The sequence below is a fragment of the Nerophis lumbriciformis genome, linkage group LG36 (assembly GCF_033978685.3).
Source record: "Nerophis lumbriciformis linkage group LG36, RoL_Nlum_v2.1, whole genome shotgun sequence".
NCBI classification, from domain to species: Eukaryota; Metazoa; Chordata; class Actinopteri; order Syngnathiformes; family Syngnathidae; genus Nerophis; species Nerophis lumbriciformis.
In genome coordinates this window covers 18,467,305-18,489,828 of record NC_084583.2, presented here as the reverse complement: position 1 = coordinate 18,489,828, position 22,524 = coordinate 18,467,305, and the positions used below count along the sequence as shown (strand labels likewise).

Sequence of the window (22,524 nt, the reverse complement as noted above, 5' to 3'; positions counted from 1 at the left end):
TAGACCTTGTAGACGCCATCATCTGTAGACCTTGTAGACACCATCATCTGTAGACCTTGTAGACACCATCATCTGTAGATGTAGTAGACGCCATCATCTGTAGACCTTGTAGACGCCATCATCTGTAGACCTTGTAGACACCATCATCTGTAGACCTTGTAGACACCATCATCTGTAGATGTAGTAGACGCCATCATCTGTAGACCTTGTAGACACCATCATCTGTAGACCTTGTAGACACCATCATCTGTAGATGTAGTAGACGCCATCATCTGTAGACCTTGTAGACACCATCATCTGTAGACTTTGTAGACGCCATCATCTGTAGACCTTGTAGACACCATCATCTGTAGACCTTGTAGACACCATCATCTGTAGATGTAGTAGACGCCATCATCTGTAGACCTTGTAGACACCATCATCTGTAGACCTTGTAGACACCATCATCTGTAGACCTAGTAGACACCATCATCGTGTCCTCAGCTGGCACTAAATGAGAGTGCCATAAGCAGGACAATAATAAATGGGTGTCAGCTGGCCGGCGAGTCTTCGTCCTTCTCAGCCACAGCCGTGAACGTCACGCTCGAGTTCACCTTGGCAGGCAAACAGAAGACAAACTGTTGGAGACCTCAGCTGTGTGTGTTAGCACTTCACATTTCAGCAAAGGCCAAAGAATGAGGGCAACGAGCCAAAAAGGAGCAGCCGTTGGAAAGTAGCCTTGGGTGGTAAGAAAAAAACCAGTAACAGGAGTGCTTTTATCGAGAAAGTAAGAGTGTGTTGCAGTTTGAAGTTATTGTCTTGGACACTTTCATGTTGAATGCAATATATTTCATGTGGGCCAGATAACATGAGCTGTATTTGCACCCCCCTGCTGTGGCACCTGCAGCCAGCATGACAGCGCTAACACTTCAGCTCAGACATGACCTCGCTCTAAACCCGGCAAAGTCCTTCTTTTTTTGGCCTTGCCGCCAGCCCCCCCTGGACCATAGCACAGCAGAGGCCGGGAGACCCGCCCCAGTACTCTGCTGAAGTGGAAGCAATGAGGTTTGTGACCAGCGTGGCCACGGAGACTTCCGGCAACATGAAGACAGCAAGACAAACACAGAGAGAGAGAGAGAAGCTTTCACGAGCACGCCAACATCACGATCACAAATACTTCAATAATCCCTGAGGGGAATTAACATTTTCAGCACAATCCCATTCAAGAGCAGACAAACATTACAGGGAGACAGAACAGGATTAAACATTACAGGGAGACAATCAATCAATCAATGTTTACTTATATAGCCCTAAATCAGGAGTGTCTCAAAGGGCCGCACAAGCCACAACGACATCCTCAGCTCAGATCCCACATCAGGGCAAGAAAAAACTAAACCCAATGGGATAAGTCTAAGACTAGATGTGACCAATCTAAGTCTAAGACTAGATGTGACCGATCTAAGTCTAAGACCAGATGTGACCAATCTAAGTCTAAGACTAGATGTGACCAATCTAAGTCTAAGACTAGATGTGACCGATCTAAGTCTAAGACTAGATGTGACCAATCTAAGTCTAAGACTAGATGTGACCCATCTAAGTCTAAGACTCGATGTGACCGATCTAAGTCTAAGACTCGATGTGACCAATGTAAGTCTAAAACTTGATGTGACCAATCTAAGTCTAAGACTAGATGCGACCAATCTAAGTCTAAGACTAAATGTGACCAATTTAAGTCTAAGACTAAATGTGACCAATTTAAGTCTAAGACTAAATGTGACCAATCTAAGTCTAAGACTAGATGTGACCGATCTAAGTCTAAGACTAGATGTGACCAATCTAAGTCTAAGACTAGATGTGACCCATCTAAGTCTAAGACTAGATGTGACCAATCTAAGTCTAAGACTAGATGTGAACAATCTAAGTCTAAGACTAAATGTGAACAATCTAAGTCTAAGACTCGATGTGACCAATCTAAGTCTAAGACTAGATGTGACCAATCTAAGTCTAAGACTAAATGTGACCAATCTAAGTCTAGGACTAGATGTGAACAATCTAAGTCTAAGACTCGATGTGACCGATCTAAGTCTAAGACCAGATGTGACCAATCTAAGTCTAAGACCAGATGTGACCAATCTAAGTCTAAGACTGAATGTGACCGATCTAAGTCTAAGACTAAATGTGACCAATCTAAGTCTAAGACTAGATGTGACCGATCTAAGTCTAAGACTAGATGTGACCAATCTAAATCTAAGACTAGATGTGACCCATCTAAGTCGAAGACTAGATGTGACCAATCTAAGTCTAAGACTAGATGTGACCGATCTAAGTCTAAGACCAGATGTGACCAATCTAAGTCTAAGACTAGATGTGACAATCTTAGTCTAAGACTAGATGTGACCAATCTAAGTCTAAGACTAAATGTGACCAATGTAAGTCTAAGACTAAATGTGACCAATCTAAGTCTAAGACTAGATGTGACCGATCTAAGTCTAAGACCAGATGTGACCAATCTAAGTCTAAGACTAGATGTGACCGATCTAAGTCTAAGACTAAATGTGACCAATCTAAGTCTAAGACTAGATGTGACCGATCTAAGTCTAAGACTAGATGTGACCAATCTAAGTCTAAGACTAGATGTGACCCATCTAAGTCTAAGACTAGATGTGACCAATCTAAGTCTAAGACTAGATGTGACCAATCTAAGTCTAAGACTGGATGGATGTGACCAATCTAAGTCTAGGACTAGATGTGACCAATCTTAGTCTAAGACTAGATGTGACCAATCTAAGTCTAAGACTAAATGTGACCAATCTAAGTCTAAGACTAGATGTGAACAATCTAAGTCTAAGACTCGATGTGACCGATCTAAGTCTAAGACTAGATGTGACCAATCTAAATCTAAGACTAGATGTGACCAATCTAAGTCCAGGACTAGATGTGAACAATCTAAGTCTAAGACTAAATGTGACCAATTTAAGTCTAAGACTAAATGTGACCAATCTAAGTCTAAGACTAGATGTGACCGATCTAAGTCTAAGACCAGATGTGACCAATCTAAGTCTAAGACTAGATGTGACCAATCTAAGTCTAAGACTAGATGTGACCGATCTAAGTCTAAGACCAGATGTGACCCATCTAAGTCTAAGACTAGATGTGACCAATCTAAGTCTAAGACTGGATGTGACCAATCTAAGTCTAAGACTGGATGTGATCAATCTAAGTCTCAGACTAGATGTGACCAATCTAAGTCTAAGACTAGATGTGACCAATCTAAGTCTAAGACTAGATGTGACCAATCTAAGTCTAAGACTAAATGTGACCAATCTAAGTCTAAGACTAGATGTGAACAATCTAAGTCTAAGACTAGATGTGAACAATCTAAGTCTAAGACTCGATGTGACCGATCTAAGTCTAAGACTAGATGTGACCAATCTAAGTCTAAGACTAGATGTGACCAATCTAAGTCTAGGACTAGATGTGAACAATCTAAGTCTAAGACTCAATGTGACCAATCTAAGTCTAAGACTAAATGTAACCAATCTAAGTCTAAGACTAGATGTGACCAATCTAAGTCTAAGACTAGATGTGACCAATCTAAGTCTAAGACTAGATGTGACCAATCTAAGTCTAAGACTAGATGTGACCGATCTAAGTCTAAGACCAGATGTGACCAATCTAAGTCTAAGACTAGATGTGACCGATCTAAGTCTAAGACTAAATGTGACCAATCTAAGTCTAAGACTAGATGTGACCGATCTAAGTCTAAGACTAGATGTGACCAATCTAAGTCTAAGACTAGATGTGACCCATCTAAGTCTAAGACTAGATGTGACCAATCTAAGTCTAAGACTAGATGTGACCAATCTAAGTCTAAGACTGGATGGATGTGACCAATCTAAGTCTAGGACTAGATGTGACCAATCTAAGTCTAAGACTAGATGTGACCAATCTAAGTCTAAGACTAGATGTGACCAATCTAAGTCTAAGACTAGATGTGACCGATCTAAGTCTAAGACCAGATGTGACCAATCTAAGTCTAAGACTAGATGTGACCGATCTAAGTCTAAGACTAAATGTGACCAATCTAAGTCTAAGACTAGATGTGACCGATCTAAGTCTAAGACTAGATGTGACCAATCTAAGTCTAAGACTAGATGTGACCCATCTAAGTCTAAGACTAGATGTGACCAATCTAAGTCTAAGACTAGATGTGACCAATCTAAGTCTAAGACTGGATGGATGTGACCAATCTAAGTCTAGGACTAGATGTGACCAATCTTAGTCTAAGACTAGATGTGACCAATCTAAGTCTAAGACTAAATGTGACCAATCTAAGTCTAAGACTAGATGTGAACAATCTAAGTCTAAGACTCGATGTGACCGATCTAAGTCTAAGACTAGATGTGACCAATCTAAATCTAAGACTAGATGTGACCAATCTAAGTCCAGGACTAGATGTGAACAATCTAAGTCTAAGACTAAATGTGACCAATTTAAGTCTAAGACTAAATGTGACCAATCTAAGTCTAAGACTAGATGTGACCGATCTAAGTCTAAGACCAGATGTGACCAATCTAAGTCTAAGACTAGATGTGACCAATCTAAGTCTAAGACTAGATGTGACCGATCTAAGTCTAAGACCAGATGTGACCCATCTAAGTCTAAGACTAGATGTGACCAATCTAAGTCTAAGACTGGATGTGACCAATCTAAGTCTAAGACTGGATGTGATCAATCTAAGTCTCAGACTAGATGTGACCAATCTAAGTCTAAGACTAGATGTGACCAATCTAAGTCTAAGACTAAATGTGACCAATTTAAGTCCAAGACTAAATGTGACCAATCTAAGTCTAAGACTAGATGTGACCGATCTAAGTCTAAGACCAGATGTGACCAATCTAAGTCTAAGACTAGATGTGACCAATCTAAGTCTAAGACTGGGTGTGACCAATCTAAGTCTAAGACTAGATGTGACCAATCTTAGTCTAAGACTAGATGTGACCAATCTTAGTCTAAGACTAGATGTGACCAATCTAAGTCTAAGACTGGATGTGACCAATCTAAGTCTAAGACTAGATGTGACCAATCTAAGTCTAAGACTGGATGTGACCAATCTAAGTCTAAGACTGGATGTGACCAATCTAAGTCTAAGACTAGATGTGACCAATCTAAGTCTAAGACTGGATGTGATCAATCTAAGTCTCAGACTAGATGTGATCAATCTAAGTCTAAGACTAGATGTGACCAATCTAAGTCTAAAACTTGATGTGACCAATCTAAGTCTAAGACTAGATGCGACCAATCTAAGTCTAAGACTAGATGTGTGTGTATATATATATATATATATATATATATATATATGTGTGTACATACATATACAGGTAAAAGCCAGTAAATTAGAATATTTTGAAAAACTTGATTTATTTCAGTAATTGCATTCAAAAGGTGTAACTTGTACATTATATTTATTCATTGCACACAGACTGATGCATTCAAATGTTTATTTCATTTAATTTTGATGATTTGAAGTGGCAACAAATGAAAATCCAAAATTCCGTGAGTCACAAAATTAGAATATTACTTAAGGCTAATACAAAAAAGGGATTTTTAGAAATGTTGGCCAACTGAAAAGTATGAAAATGAAAAATATGAGCATGTACAATACTCAATACTTGGTTGGAGCTCCTTTTGCCTCAATTACTGCGTTAATGCGGCGTGGCATGGAGTCGATGAGTTTCTGGCACTGCTCAGGTGTTATGAGAGCCCAAGTTGCTCTGATAGTGGCCTTCAACTCTTCTGCGTTTTTGGGTCTGGCATTCTGCATCTTCCTTTTCACAATACCCCACAGATTTTCTATGGGGCTAAGGTCAGGGGAGTTGGCGGGCCAATTTAGAACAGAAATACCATGGTCCTTAAACCAGGCACGGGTAGATTTTGCGCTGTGTGCAGGCGCCAAGTCCTGTTGGAACTTGAAATCTCCATCTCCATAGAGCAGGTCAGCAGCAGGAAGCATGAAGTGCTCTAAAACTTGCTGGTAGACGGCTGCGTTGACCCTGGATCTCAGGAAACAGAGTGGACCGACACCAGCAGATGACATGGCACCCCAAACCATCACTGATGGTGGAAACTTTACACTAGACTTCAGGCAACGTGGATCCTGTGCCTCTCCTGTCTTCCTCCAGACTCTGGGACCTCGATTTCCAAAGGAAATGCAAAATTTGCTTTTGTCAGAAAACATGACTTTGGACCACTCAGCAGCAGTCCAGCTCTTTTTTTCCTTAGCCCAGGTGAGACGCTTTTCGCGCTGTTTTTTGGTCAACAGTGGCTTGACACGAGGTATGCGGCAGTTGAAACCCATGTCTTTCAAGCGTCTCTTGGTGGTGGATCTTGAAGCACTGACTCCAGCAGCTGTCCACTCCTTCTGAATCTCCCCCACATTTTTGAGTGGGTTTTTTTTCACAATCTTGACCAGGGCGCGGTGATCCCTATCGCTTGTACACTTTTTCTGACCACAGTTTTTCCTTCCCTTTGCCTCTCCATTAATGTGTTTGGACACAGAGCTCTGAGAACAGCCAGCCTCTTCAGCAATAACCTTTTGTGTCTTTCCCTCCTTGTGCAATGTGTCGATGGTTGCCTTTTGGACAGCTGTCAAATCTGAAGTCTTCCCCATGTTTGTGTAGGCTTCAGAACTGGACTGAGAGACCATTTAAAGCCCTTTGCAGGTGTTTTGAGTTAATCAGCTGATTAATTTGTGGCACCAGGTGTCTTCAAAATTTAACCCTTACACAATATTCTAATTTTGTGACACACGGAATTTTGGATTTTCATTTGTTGCCACTTCAAATCATCAAAATTAAATGAAATAAACATTTGAATGCATCAGTCTGTGTGCAATGAATAAATATAATGTACAAGTTACACCTTTTGAATGCAATTACTGAAATAAATCAAGTTTTTCAAAATATTCTAATTTACTGGCTTTTACCTGTATGTATATATATATATATATATATATATATATATATATATATATATATATATATATATATATATATATATATATATATATATGACAAGATTAAATGGACATAGGCGTTGCTTCTTTCCACTCTTTTTTTGTGACAAGGTGCACGAGTGCTTGGTTCTTCTGCTAAAACATCTTCAGCATCATTCAAATAAAATAGTTTATTACATCACATTGTTTTGCTACGTTGCAAAAGGTCAAATTGGGCCATTTTTCTGACAAAGAAAATCTGTCAATGCAATGAATGTTTTCCAGACTTCCACACATGTGAACACTGAACCCATTTCATACAGAACTTGCATGGTCATGAATGCAGAAAATGGGTCCGAAATGAAAAAGGGATAAATGAGCATTCAACATCACTTTTAATGTTGATGAAGTCTCGTGTAGGAGGAAGTGGGATCTAATGGATTAACCACAAATCTAGCTGCACATTATTTGTGTCAGCATGAGAGACTTTCTCCTCAGCAGTGCTCTTCACGCTTACAACATGATGACATGTGTGTGTGTGCAGGTTGAGTGCACTGAGCAGTGCTCTTCATGCTTACAACATGATGACATGTGTGTGTGTGCAGGTTGAGTGCACTGAGCAGTGCTCTTCATGCTTACAACATGATGACATGTGTGTGTGTGCAGGTTGAGTGCACTGAGCAGTGCTCTTCATGCTTACAAGATGATGACATGTGTGTGTGTGCAGGTTGAGTGCACTGAGCAGTGCTCTTCATGCTTACATGATGACATGTGTGTGTGTGCAGGTTGAGTGCACTGAGCAGTGCTCCTCATGCTGACAAGATGATGACATGTGTGTGCAGGTTGAGTGCACTGAGCAGTGCTCTTCATGCTTACAACATGATGACAGGTGTGTGTGTGCAGGTTGAGTGCACTGAGCAGTGCTCTTCATGCTTACATGATGACATGTGTGTGTGTGCAGGTTCCGTGCAGAGGCCATGGGAGCGTGCCATCTCTCCCAACAAAGTTCCGTACTACATCAAGTGAGTTCAACATCTATTCTGTTCTCTTCTGGAAGACACATGACTTTTAGTTGCAAGTAGAGCAAGTAGAGCAGTGCACTTGTTGCATCAGGGAGACTTTTCTTCTTAAACATGCGCCTCAAACTCACATTTTCCTCAGCCAAGCATTTGAACTTGGAGTTGCTGTCAAATGGGAATAAATCCATGATTAGCAGAGGAAATATATTCTGTGTACTCGACTTGTACACCACTCAGATATCTAGCCATTTATACAGCAATAGTGTGTGCGTGTGTGTGCGTGCGTTAGTGCGTGTGTGTGTGCGTTTGTTTTTTTTTGTTTTTGTGTGTGTGTGCGCGTTTATGAGTGTGTTTACGTGCGTGTGTGGGTGTGTGTTTACAGGCATGTTTACGTGCGCGCGTGTGTGTTCGTGTGCGTGTTTATGAGCATGTTTACGTGCGTATGTGTGTGTGATTACGTGCATGTTTGTGTGTGTGCATGTTTACGTGTGTGTGTGTGTGTTAGAGATGCGCGGTTTGCGGGCACAACCGCGGAGTCCGCGGATTATCCGCGGATCGGGCGGATGAAATAAAAAAAAAAAAAGATTTTATCCGCGGGTCGGGTCGGGTCGGGCGGTTGAAATAAAAAAAAATTAGATTTTAAATAGATTCAGGCGGGTGGCAGTTAAACCAATTGGGAAATATATATACATAGTTAAATGTTGTTACCCACATACGAAAAACGAGCATGCACCTGCAGCATATGCCACAACAGAAGGAAAAAAAAAAAAAGAGATGGACACTTTTACGGAGCGGAGAAGGGACGCCTCGCCGGGGTCCGGGACCGAGGCCCCTTCCCCCGAGAGGGCCCCACCGGGAGCCGTAGCTGAGTCGATCCGCGAGAAGGGCCCGACTCACACGTCCAGGGTCACCACCGCGCCCACCGCACCGACACCCCGCCTCGTCCGCCTTCGCCGCGGCCGGCGTCACCTGCAACAGGTAAGCAGCTTACCTGCCCGCCACCCCTGTAGCCGGGGGCTCGTAACAGGGGTCACTCCGCGCGCTCCGCCCGCGCAGCTTACCTGCCCGCCACCCCTGTTGCCGGGGGCGCGTAACAGGGGTCACTCCACGCGCAGTGCGCTCACGAAAGGGGTGGGGCTCACCCTGGTTGATATAGACAGCAGGACGGTGGCCATGGAAGTCGGAACCCGCTAAGGAGTGTGTAACAACCCACCTGCCGAATCAACTAGCCCTGAAAATGGATGGCGCTGGAGCGTCGGGCCCATACCCGGCCGTCGCCGGCAGCGAGACGCGCTTGGAGGTGCGCTCAGCGCGGCTCCCATATGATTGCGCACTGGTGTGCGTCTGGGTCGTGACAGCGTGGCACGCGAATGTCTGTGCTGCATTGGATCAGTCTCCTTTCTTTAACAGGCAAAAGCTTTATAACCTCACTAATGCCTTGCATCGTCTATATTAGATATATAACAACGGGCGGGTGCGGGCGGATGCGGTTCTGATCAAATGTTACATCGGGTGGATGGCGGATGGTTGACGACTTTCTGATGCGGTTGCGGATGAAATAATTGCCTATCCGCGCATCTCTAGTGTGTGTGTGTTTGTGCGTGTGTGTGCGTGCATGTGTGTGTGTTTATGAGCGTGTAACACTTGCGTGTGTGTGTGTGTCTGTGTGTTGAGCAGCAGATAATAAAAAAGTATTTTCTTGGCAAGACAGTATTTTCTGTTTCCAAGTTGACCTGACTGCTGCCTGGGGTTAGGGTTGGGGTTAGGGTTAGGGTTAGGGTTGGGGTTAGGGTTGGGGATAGGGTTAGGGTTGGGGTTAGGGTTGGGGATAGGGTTAGGGTTAGGGTTAGGGTTAGGGTTAGGGGTTAGGGTTAGGGTTGGGGTTAGGGTTAGGGTTATGGTTAGAGTTAGGGTTAGGGTTGGGGTTAGGGTTAGGGTTGGGGTTAGGGTTGGGGATAGGGATAGGGTTAGGGTTTGCGTGCCTACAACAAAAGATGGTGGAACTGCCTTCACTTTTAATTACTTTCCAATGCAGAAAGCATTTTCTGAAGAGAGCAGCAGCGAGGTTGAAACGCAAACTTTAAACTCCGCTGTCCGCAAAAAGCCTCAAAAGAATTCACTGCTCTGTGTTGACTATATATTGTTTAACAACCCCCTGTGTTGTTTTCTTTCCTTTTTAACGTCACTCTTGCCTCTTGCTACGTTAATATGTTCCCATTGTGCAGCCATCAGGCGCAGACCACCTGCTGGGACCACCCAAAGATGACAGAACTGTACCAAGCACTCGGTAAGTAATGGCCAAGAAAAATGACATTTTCATCCAACATTTTTAGTAGGTTCTTTTGTCCGCTTCCCACCAAATGTTTGTCTTTCTTTCCAAATGTTTGTAAAAAAAAGTATTGATTATTTTGCTCCACGGTTGATTTCTGCCTAGCAACAAGTGATGTCAACTTAAGTCTTCATTGTAAACAACAGGTCATTCAGGCTCTGGTCTACTAACACCCAAATAGCACGTGCTAAATGACAAATGTGCATGTACAATTAGTGGCTGTTTTGCTGCAGCCTTGTTGTCTTTTGTTATGTTGTGGAAAATGCAGCACATGACTATAATTTGTAGCATCTTGTCTGGGCTATGGACAACAGAAGCTATTTTTAGTGCGCTAAATGTGCACTGCAGGAGGCACAGCAATTTGGAGATTTGAATCAATCATAAATCAATAAAAGTTCATTTTTATAGCCTTTCGTCACAGCTGCACAAACCATTCATGATTGTGTGGGAGTCCAGTCCAGAGGGTTGTAGGAGGCCATAGAGGAGTGGCATACCTGCCAACTACTCCGGTTTTCCCGTAATTAGTACGGTTTTCATCAACCAGTGATAAAAAATACGGTTTTTCATTAATTTAAAAAAAAAAGGGTGAAAACTACGCGAATTGCACCTTGTGCAGACAAGATTTTTCGATCGGACACGGAGGAATTAGCGATGTAAAAGACCACGTTGGGACAAAAAAAACACAAGTCTAATGCCGTTGCTAGCGATACAAGTGGAAAACTTTCAACGTTTTTCGTCGCCCAAACAGATTCTTTGGATGTGATAAATGCCGAAGTTTTATTTACGGAGGCAATAATTGAGCATGGACTTCCAATCGCACTGGCTGATCACATGGGACAGTTAAATGTTTGTAATGCAACCTTTAAAAATCATTACGTGGTGATCGCGGTCCCAAAAATAAACTTTTCTTGCATGATAATGTCCAGAAAAACTCACTTTATATTACTATAGAGTCCTTTTAACGAATGAGTTTGATGGTTTATCACAAACCTTAAATGAAAGAAGTCCTTTGTTCTCCTGCACCATGCATGCGCTTTGGCCTTGCTTCGTGTTTGGTGCGCAATCCTGTCGGCTGTATTTCACAGCACGTCTTTGACAACTTGAAGTGGCATAAAACATTTAAAACAAAGGGGTTATAGGAACAATCACTTTCAGTGTTTTATGCCACTTCAAGTTGTCAAAGACGGTATGCTGGTGCCCGACTGCCACAAGTGGAACAAACATTTGAAACAAAGGGGTTATAGGAACAATCACTTTCAGTGTTTTATGCCACTTCAAGTAAACTTATCATAAAGTTACCATATAATTTTTGCAGTATGATCAATCTGATAGAATAAATTTGGATTTTAGCCACAAAAAGGTAATGACACCAATGTTATCTATTGGAATTGTTTAGTACTGTTATACTGTTAAAAGTGTTTATACTATTTATGCTTTCAAGTCCAAGTTGAAGAAATCTTGTTAAATGTTGACAGCATAACTACCAAAATACAGAAGTATGTCCTTAATATTTTTGCAGTGCTATTTCTGTTGAAAAGTTCAAATGATTACATTAGAGATGTGATGTGCCACTTTTCAAGTGTCTGATGGCTTAAATTAATTTTCATTAATTTTTCATATTTTGAATTCTTTTGAAAGGCTTACAAAAAAACTACATTTGAATTGTAATTCCATGCTATTGACAGGACTATTAATTTTAATGAAGTTAGCTTACCATGTTTACAGTATGATAATTGTGATAGAAATGTGAATTTTAGGCACAGAATATTTTTTACAATTGAACAAGGCAGTAGATTATACAAGCTTGGACAGAAAGTTAATAATGACACCAATTTTTTTTTTAATGGAATTGTTTAGTACTGTTTTACCATTTGTTTACTGTAAAAAGTGTTTATACTTTCAATTAACAAATTGAAGTCTTGTGAAAGGTTGACAGGATAACTGGCATTAACTGTCAAAATAATTTCAAACTATTGAAGTTAGCTTACAGAATAAACATGTCAATCAACCCATATGATTTTTGCTGTAATATTTTTGTTTTGAAAAGTCACTGTGACTGATAGAAAAGTGATGGTTTTAGCAACATTTTAACCTGTCTGAATGCTAATAATCATTTTGCGTCGGGGGGCGAAGCCCTGAACCCCCCACCAGGACTTTGTCCTGGACCTACCGGGGCCTGCAGCCCCTGGACCCTGGCTACTAGGTTTTTCTGATTTCAAAAGTTGGCAGGTATGGAGTGGTCCAAAGTAGGTTAGGACAAAGAACAGCTAGCACATCTCCAAGACTGGTATCTCTCCAGGGATTATCCGTAATTTACTCATTTTCCTCGACTGATATACGAACATAATGTGGTTTGTTTTATACACATGTAGCATCGTCTCCCACAAAACTTGTCAATTTGGAATCATTTCATTAATCACACCAAGTTAGAAGGGGATGCACATTATCCATCCATCCATTTTCTACCGCTTATTCCCTTTGGGGTCGCGGGGGGCGCTGGAGCCTATCTCAGCTACAATCGGGCGGAAGGCGGGGTACACCCTGGACAAGTCGCCACCTCATCGCAGTTGATGCACATTATGTTAACGTATTTATGTGCGCCCAGAAAATGTGTCCCCAGTTATAAATACAAGACAAAATGTACAGATTATTTGGGAATAAATGTCAACATCTTTGACAATCAAGGCATGAACGTAACAATTGTTGCATCTGACCAGTCTCCCTCTTAGGGAATTTAAATCACCCGTCAATCCCAAGTTCTTTCGATGACATATATGCTGAGTAAGAAGGACCATCAAGACAGAATAGGAATATTATCATGTTTTACTAAAGCTTTAGGAGACCAGTCCAATTGTCCTTTCATATCGACATCTCGTAATGGTCTAACATTCAAACGAGAAGAACCAACATATTGAATACACAAACAGCCTCCCCCCCTCCACAAAGGAATGCCTCCCCCTTCTCCAACACTGATAAGATAAGGAGGGGGATGCATCTCTCCCATATTCCAATCCCTCAAGACACTACACAGACATCTGCGGACACAAGATACAAGCATAGAAAGAGTACAAATGGATTTAAACATGACTATGAGTGCATTCTCCACACAATCCATATTTTGTATACTGTCACTATATACTCTTAAGTAGTGTCCAAACACGGGCACATAGCTCCGCCCCCTCTGAAGTCATGTGTGCTCTGGCGAGGAGATACAAAGGATTGCTGTTGTGACATCTGGTGGACACATTTAGAACAGCAGTTTCTTTCATCCAAAAATGTCAGCTCAATTCTTTAAACTTAGCAAACTCAAACTGTTCAAACTCATAAAACATGTCTGTGGGCCCGACCCGGCCCCCGGGCCGTACGTTTGATAGCCCTGCCTTCAACTGTCGCAACCCTTCACGCATGTATGAAGAAAAATAAGGGGAAACCAGACCAAGAAGTTATTTTTATATATAAAAAAAACATCCAAGGAGGAAATCTGCAGACTGACAAAGATGTTCAATTTGATGTTGCATGTAAAGTGCAATGGTGGACCTGCAGTAATCAAACCTGATAAACACCATCCAGTGCTTTCAAATAAGTGTCAGTGCCTTCATAAAAAGTGAGTCTGCATAATCTAGTAAGGCATAAACTGTCATGAGTAGGACTGTGGCTTGGTTTGTTCTCCCGTGGTGCAAATGAACTGGACTGGTCAAGGCTTGAAGGTGGGTACATGATTTATTTAAACTATCAAAAAAGGAATAAACGAAAAGCGCGCACAGGGGCGGAGGTACAAAACTAGACTATAAACACAAAACTTGCACATTGGCAGAAACTATGAACAATTAAACAAAACACTAACTGTGGCTTAATAAACAAAAACGTACTTGGCATGGAACCGGCATGAAAAAAAGAGTAGCAAGGGTCATCAGGGTGTGGAGAGTGTGCAGGAGCATACATGCGGGGATGTCGTCAGGACGAACAACAGAAAATGAATGAACTTAAATACTATGGACATGATTAGTGAAAGCAGGTGCGTGACTCAAAACGTGAAACAGGTGCGTGACGTGATAGGTGAAAACTAATGGTTGCTATGGTGACAAACAAGAGTGCACAATGAGTCCAAACGTGGAACAGGTGAAACTAATGGGTAATCATGCAAACAAGACAAGAGAGTGAAAAGCCAGAAACTAAACAAAACATGACTTAAAACAAAACATGATTACACAGACATGACATAAACGTGGTCAGAATCAAGCATTTCCTAACTTGCAGGGAAAAACAGGACTTGTTTCTGAAGGAAAAAATGAACAATTTGATTTGAAGTTGATTAAATACATTTCATACAAATAAAGCCATCTTACCAATAAACGCCTTAACTTCTAAAGTAAAGTTAAAGTACCAATAATTGTCACACACACACTAGGTGTGGTGAAATTTGTCCTCTGCATTTGACCCATCCCCTTGTTCACCCCTCTGGGAGGTGAGGGGAGCAGTGAGCAGCAGCGTGGGCCGCCCTCAGGAATCTTGTGGTGATTTAACCCCCAATTCCAAGCCTTGATGCTGAGTGCCAAGCAGGGAGGTAATGGCTCCCATTTATAGTCTTTGGTATGACTCGGCCGGGGTTTGAACTCACAACCTACCCATCTCAGGGCGGACACTCTAACCACTAGACCACTGAGCCGGTGATTAGAGTATAATAATAATAATAATAATGTACATGCTTGTTCATCTCTTCAGTGGTGGTTTGGGGAAATAAAGCTGGTGTGTGAGCTGGAGCTTGTTTGGTGTATGACCAGGAAGAGTGGTATATTTCTTTCTTTCTGTCTTGCCTCTGGTGAGGGAGGTCGCATTTTTTTCCGCTCCCTCTTCTCCAAGCTTACTCTCTTTGTTTTTGTCTTGTCTGAACTTTTTTGAAGCCTCTTTCTTTGCGCTGTCCTCAAATCTAAACATCAAACATGGATATGATCAGCTGGACTCTTGACGCAATTGACAAAATATTTTCGACGAGGAAAAGAGGTTCGGGGGAGCCTGGCTGCCCTGATGGAACCATTGCTGCGGGGTACGTGAGAGATTCCTGGGATAAATGGAGAATCATGTGCCTCTCAGTCCTTTCAATCGAGGACGTGGAAGACATCTACCTATTTGGAACAGTGATCGCGGGGAACCTGCTGATTGGGCTGGGCATTGCTCTGGTGTCTCGTCAAATTCGTAAGACAATAGCAGCCACTCAAGGAGCCCAACGGCTGTTCGTCGCAATGGAAGGTTTGGGCAGGGCTGTGGGATCACAGACCAGGGCCGGCCCGTGGCATAGGCCATATAGGCAAATGCTAAGGGCGCCGTCCATCAGGGGGCGCCACGCCAGTGCCACAAATGTTGGAGAGAAAAAAGAAAAAAAAAAGTTGGTACTATTATTTCTAAATACAAAAAATAATCCCACGTTAATTAAAATGCAAAGTAAAGCCTATTTAATAGAAATATAATTTGTTACAACATTACGCCCCCCCCACTCCCCCCGCACGGTGCGCCCCCTCCCTTCCCGTATCATTACTCTTTTTGGACGTCACCACATCAAAAAATCAACACAAGATGTCAAAACGGCCAAAACTGTCAGGTGCCCAGGGAAGAAAAAAGAGAAAAAAAGAGAAGGAGAAACGAGAAAAGACAGAGGTAGCAGGTAGGTAACGTGAGCCTACATGAAATTATTTGTCTGTTACAGAATGTGATAGTAACCTGGCTTTTTAGCATTAAGCTAATGTTACATGATTCGGCAATTGCTAATCAATAAATAGCTAGTTCTGTTTTAACGTCGGGTTAATATTGTGGAGGGGGCTAAATTGTTATGGAACATAATAATGTAACGTTAGGTAATTACAGTACTCCCACCTTACATTCCTCAGGGACATTTGTATTAGATCTTTTAAGCAGGTGTTTTTTGTTTACATTGTTATTGCCTTCTGGTTAGCTAATGTTTGCCCTGCAGGTAATAGTCACTTTTCCACCCCTTTATATATTAGGTATAGTTGTAAGTAAAAAAAAAGGTCAAAGACAAAGCTATTCGGTTTCTTGTGAGTATATACACTTCACTGCCGATGTGGGGGGGCGCCACCTAAAATCTTGCCTAGGGCGCCAGATTGGTTAGGGCCTGTCACAGACTGTGGCGATTTCTGAACCGAATCGCAAGATGGATCACATCATGGAGAAGCTTGCTGAAAAGGAAAATGTAATTGAATTTGAGAGCACCCAGCATGGACGAATAGAACAGACAAGTCATTGTTTTGTCTGCTGGCGGAAAACAAACATCCTAATCTACGATTTGACTCCCTCAAATGGCCTTGATGCTGTGAAAACGTCGGAGGGCAGCGCTTCATAGCAGCAGTCGCCTTCCAGGGCCCCAACTCCCTGCCCCTCTGTTGCCAGTTTGTCGTGATTAAATGTAACGTGTTTATTATGTGTGCATGGCATGGAGGGTTTTTCCTCACTCCAGACTAGACCCCCTTAGGAACCCAGTCTAGATTGTATTTTTTTTACTCATCTTTTTCCCCAGCGTTTGACCTTTTTCCCATCTTTTACGGGGCGCCTTGTGGCGACCCATCAGCGTTCCTGTTCTGTAACCCTGTGCACTGTTTCTTTGTCTCATCTTGAACGGCTTTGTGCTGAAAACAAAGTTTCGTTGTACTTGTGCAATGACAATAAAGACATATCTGATCTGATCTGATCTGCCATGTGGATGATGCTCATCACGTGCAGACGTCACTAGCAGAGAGGAGCCTCTGAGTCACTGGGCTCCAGCAGGAACCACATCACGCTAGCAGGAACCACATCACGCCAGCAGGAACCGCATCACGCCAGCAGGAACCACATCACGCCAGCAGGAACCGCATCACGCCAGCAGGAACCACATCACGCCAGCAGGAACCACACCACGCCACCTGTGGAGCTTTTAGCCGTGAGGGTCTCATTAAGGATCCGAGTGTGTTTTGTAAACCTGGGAGATCTTAGCACTACTCTGCTGATTGCCTCTCATTAGCTGTGATGAAACACGCTAAAGAACTGTTCAATCATCTTTCTCCGCTCTGACGGACAAACCTTCTTCTCTCTCGTCTCCCTTTTAGCCGATTTGAACAACATCAAGTTCTCCGCCTACAGAACAGCCATGAAGCTGCGGCGGGTCCAGAAGGCGCTAAGACGTAAGTCACAATATTGGACTATCACTAATCCACAGTCTTGACAGTTTTTCACTGGGAGTCATGACTCCACTTTGGTTTGTTGGAGAAGAAGACTCTCTCGTGTGTTGGCGTACCTCAGGGGTCAATACTGGGACCAACATTGTTCAATCTTCCTATAAACAACATTTGTAAAGTTACAAAGCATTTGAAGTTAGTTTTATTTGCAGATGATACAACTGTGTTGTGCTCAGGAGAAAACACACAGAAGATAATACAAATACCGTATTTTCCGCACCATAAGCCGCCCTGGGTTATAAGCCGCGCCTTCAATGAACGGCATATTTCAAAACTTTGTCCACCTATAAGCCGCCCCGTGTTATAAGCCGCATCTAACTGCGCTAAAGGAATGTCAAAAAAACAGTCAGATAGGTCAGTCAAACTTTAATAATATATTAAAAACCAGCGTGATGTGGGCGCGCATGGAGTCGTATATCAACATGGACGGAGCTGCGTGAAAAAAGCCACCCGGCCTCTTCGCGTAAACTTACCTTAACCACTCGCTCATCTTTTCTTCATCCATCCATCCCTTCGAGTTAGCTTTTATGATGACGCCGGCTGGAAAGGTCTCTTTTGGCAAGGTCTTCCTTTTGAATATCACCATGGGTGGAAGTTTCTGGCCATTAGCATGGCAAGCTAGAACCACAGTGAAGGATGACTTCTCATTCCCTGTGGTGCGAATATTCACCGTACGTGCTCCCGTTGTATCCACAGTGCGGTTCACAGGAATATCAAAAGTCAGTGGAACCTCGTCCATGTTGATAATGTTCTCTGGCCGGATCTTTTTTTCAGCTATCTTGTTTTTACAATATGCACGGAAAGTAGCCAGCTTTTCTTGAAAGTCTTTAGGCAGTTGCTGTGAAATAGTAGTCCGTGTGCGGATGGAGAGATTGCGTCTTTTCATGAACCGGAAACCTGTCGCTTAGTAGGAGCCATTTTGTGGTCTTTACAGATGTAAACACACAAAGGAAATGAAACGTAATATCCGCGCGCTTTTTCTTCTTCTACGCGGGCGGGTGGTTGCTTACAGTAGAAGAAGAAGCGCTTCCTCTTCTATGGGGGCAGGTGCTTACCTTGGCGGTTGCTTGCATAGAAGAAGAAGCACTTCCTCTTCTACGGGGAAAAAAGATGGCAGCTGTTTACCGTAGTTGCGAGACCGAAACTTTATGAAAATTAATCTTAATATTAATCCATATATAAAGCGCACCGGGTTATAAGCCGCACTGTCAGCTTTTGAGTAAATTTGTGGTTTTTAGGTGCGGCTAATAGTGCGGAAAATACGGTAGTCAGAAATGAGAAAGATGCTTTGACAAAGTCAGACTATCTTTCAATCTCAGTAAAACTAAAATAATGATATTTGGTAACAGTAGAAGAGAAAGTCCAACACAAATACACATATGAGCTATGGGAGACCGGGCTTTCTGCGCCGCCGCTCCCAGTCTGTGGAACGCTCTCCCTGACCACCTGAGGGCACCACAGACTGTGCATGCTTTTATAAAAGGCTTAAAAACCCTTCCTTTTAAAAAAGCCTCTTTTTTTTTTTAGATGTATGTGTGCTAGTTCTAGCTATTAGGCTGTTCTAGTTTTTATTTTTTTACTATTTATTTGGCAGCTATTTGTGGTTGTAGTGTTGTTGTTCAATGCACTGTAGCACTTTGAGGTTGTTTGCTCAATGTAAAGTGCTTTTATTAATACAATATATTATTAAATAGAGTTGATATTAAGATGAACACATTTTTGGGTGTAATAATAGATGATAAAATGAACTGTAATGTAAAAATATACAACATAAAGTAGCAATGAATAAAACAAAACATGTTCTAGAGCAAAAATGACTTCATATTGTCTACTGCTCACTAGTGTTACATATCTGACTTATTGTGTAGAAATATGGGAAATACATACCTGCCAACTACTACGGTTTTCCCGTAATTAGTACGGTTTTCATCAACCTATTCCGGGTTACGGTTGCAGTGATAAAAAATACGGTTTTTCATTAATTGAATTTTTTATTTTTTTTTAAATGCGCGAGGCTATTTATAGCACCGCTGCCAAGCACGAGGCACCAGTTGCCATTGTTTCCAAACGAGCGAACGATCATGGAATCAGCCGGAGAAAAATCACAAACGAGTCTTAAACCGAAAAGAAAACTGCAGTCATTCCGTGAAGAATATTCAAAAGCCTATCCGGGAATAATTATCCGTTCCAAAAAGGGTGAAAACTACGCAAATTGCACCTTGCGCAGACAAGATTTTTCGATCGGACACGGAGGAATTAGCGATGTAAAAGACCACGTTGGGACAAAAGAACACAAGTCTAATGCCGTTGCTAGCGATACAAGTGGAAAACTTTCAACGTTTTTCGGATTTTAGCCACAAAAAGGTAATGACACCAATGTTATCTATTGGAATTGTTTAGTACTGTTATACTGTTAAAAGTGTTTATACTATTTATGCTTTCAAGTCCAAGTTGAAGAAATCTTGTTAAATGTTGACAGCATAACTACCAAAATACAGAAGTATGTCCTTAATATTTTTGCAGTGCTATTTCTGTTGAAAAGTTAAAATGATTACATTAGAGATGTGATGTGCCACTTTTCAAGTGTCTGATGGCTTAAATTCATTTTCATTAATTTTTCATATTTTGAATTCTTTTGAAAGGCTTACAAAAAAACTACATTTGAATTGTAATTCCATGCTATTGACAGGACTATTAATTGTAATGAAGTTAGCTTACCATGTTTACAGTATGATAATTGTGATAGAAATGTGAATTTTAGGCACAGAATATTTTATACAATTGAACAAGGCAGTAGATTATACAAGCTTGGACAGAAAGTTAATAATGACACCAATTTTTTTTTTAATGAAATTGTTTAGTACTGTTTTACCATTTGTTTACTGTAAAAAGTGTTTATACTGTTTATACTTTCAATTAACAAATTGAAGTCTTGTGAAAGGTTGACAGTATAACTGGCATTAACTGTCAAAATAATTTCAAACTATTGAAGTTAGCTTACAGAATAAACATGTCAATCAACCCATATGATTTTTGCTGTAATATTTTTGTTTTGAAAAGTCACTGTGACTGATAGAAAAGTGATGGTTTTAGCAACATTTTAACCTGTCTGAATGCTAATAATCATTTTGCGTCGGGGGGCGAAGCCTGAACCCCCCACCAGGACTTTGTCCTGGACCTACCGGGGCCTGCGGCCCCTGGACCCTGGCTACTAGGTTTTTCTGATTTCAAAAGTTGGCAGGTATGGAAATAAGTATAAAAGTACACTTCATTCACTAACTGTGTTACAAACAAGATGAGTTATAATAATACATCATGTTGGATTTAGACAACATACAAACACTTTATTTATTCAATCACAATTATTGAAATTCAACAATTTGTTGAAATTGCAAACATGTAAAATGATGTAAACTATAACCTGCTAGTCAAGAATGTACAACTATTCTTTTCAACTAAAGAGGACAAATATAACCTTACATTTCAAACATTTGTATGCACGTACAACACTTAAGACTTTTAGCATATCAGTATGTGGAATGTATGAAGCAAAGAAATGAAGGAAAGCACTAATATGAATCACTTTAAGAGACTGTTCAAACTACAAGTCTTCACTAAGTACACACAACAATATATATATTATAAAATAAAGATTATTTGTTTACTTACAATGGTGTATTATTTATGTATTCACTGTTCTGTTACAGAGAACAAGGAAATGGTATGAAAAGGAGTAGGATGAAATAAGCTTCCTACTCCTTTTCAGGCGTGCTGTGATGAAAGAAGTGTAAATATGTGATGATGACATTGTATCTTATTCATGTTCCACATGAACTGAACTCAACTGTTCACCTTCACCAGGATGAGTGCTGGTCTGCTAATTAGAGCCTCGTTAGTGACCTCTATTAGACCAGGAGGTCATGCTTGAGGGTCACACACATCACACTCCTGGCCATCACATGCAGATGTTGTCTGCTGGGCGCTTCTGTGTTCATGTAAACAATAACATCACGCTATGAACACATCATAACATCACGCTATGATGACATCATAACGTCACGCTATGATGTCATCATAACATCACGCTATGATGACATCATAACATCACGCTATGATCACATCATAACATCACGCTATGATGACATCATAACATCACGCTATGATGACATCATAACATCACGCTATGATCACATCATAACATCACGCTATGATGACTTCATAACATCACGCTATGATGTCATCATAACATCACGCTATGATGACTTCATAACATTACGCTATGATGACATCATAACGTCACGCTATGATGTCATCATAACATCACGCTATGATGACATCATAACATCACGCTATGATCACATCATAACATCACGCTATGATGACTTCATAACATCACGCTATGATGTCATCATAACATCACGCTATGATGACATCATAACATCACGCTATGATGGCATCATAACATCACGCTATGATGACATCATAACATCACGCTATGATGACATCATAACATCACGCTATGATCACATCATAACATCACGCTATGATGACATCATAACATCACGCTATGATCACATCATAACATCACGCTATGATCACATCATAACATCACGCTATGATGACATCATAACATCACACTATGATGACATCATAACATCACACTATGATGACATCATAACATCACGCTATGATCACATCATAACATCACGCTATGATGACATCAAAACATCACGCTATGATGACATAACATCACGCTATGATGACATCATAACGTCACGCTATGATGTCATCATAACATCACGCTATGATGACATCATAACATCACGCTATGATCACATCATAACATCACGCTATGATGACTTCATAACATCACGCTATGATGTCATCATAACATCACGCTATGATGACATCATAACATCACGCTATGTTGGCATCATAACATCACGCTATGATGACATCATAACATCACGCTATGAT

The 22,524-nt window shown here is 41.3% G+C and overlaps 1 protein-coding gene across 1 annotated transcript in view; it reads left to right on the top strand.

Annotated features, from left to right (window-relative positions):
- Positions 1–22,524, top strand: part of drp2 (dystrophin related protein 2) — a 411,043-nt gene that overhangs the window by 299,320 nt on the left and 89,199 nt on the right. The window contains exons 10-12 of the mRNA XM_061930041.2: positions 7,935–7,995; positions 10,218–10,279; positions 17,419–17,493. Coding sequence (XP_061786025.2) covers positions 7,935–7,995; positions 10,218–10,279; positions 17,419–17,493 — 198 coding nt within the window. The remainder of the gene's footprint in view (positions 1–7,934; positions 7,996–10,217; positions 10,280–17,418; positions 17,494–22,524) is intronic.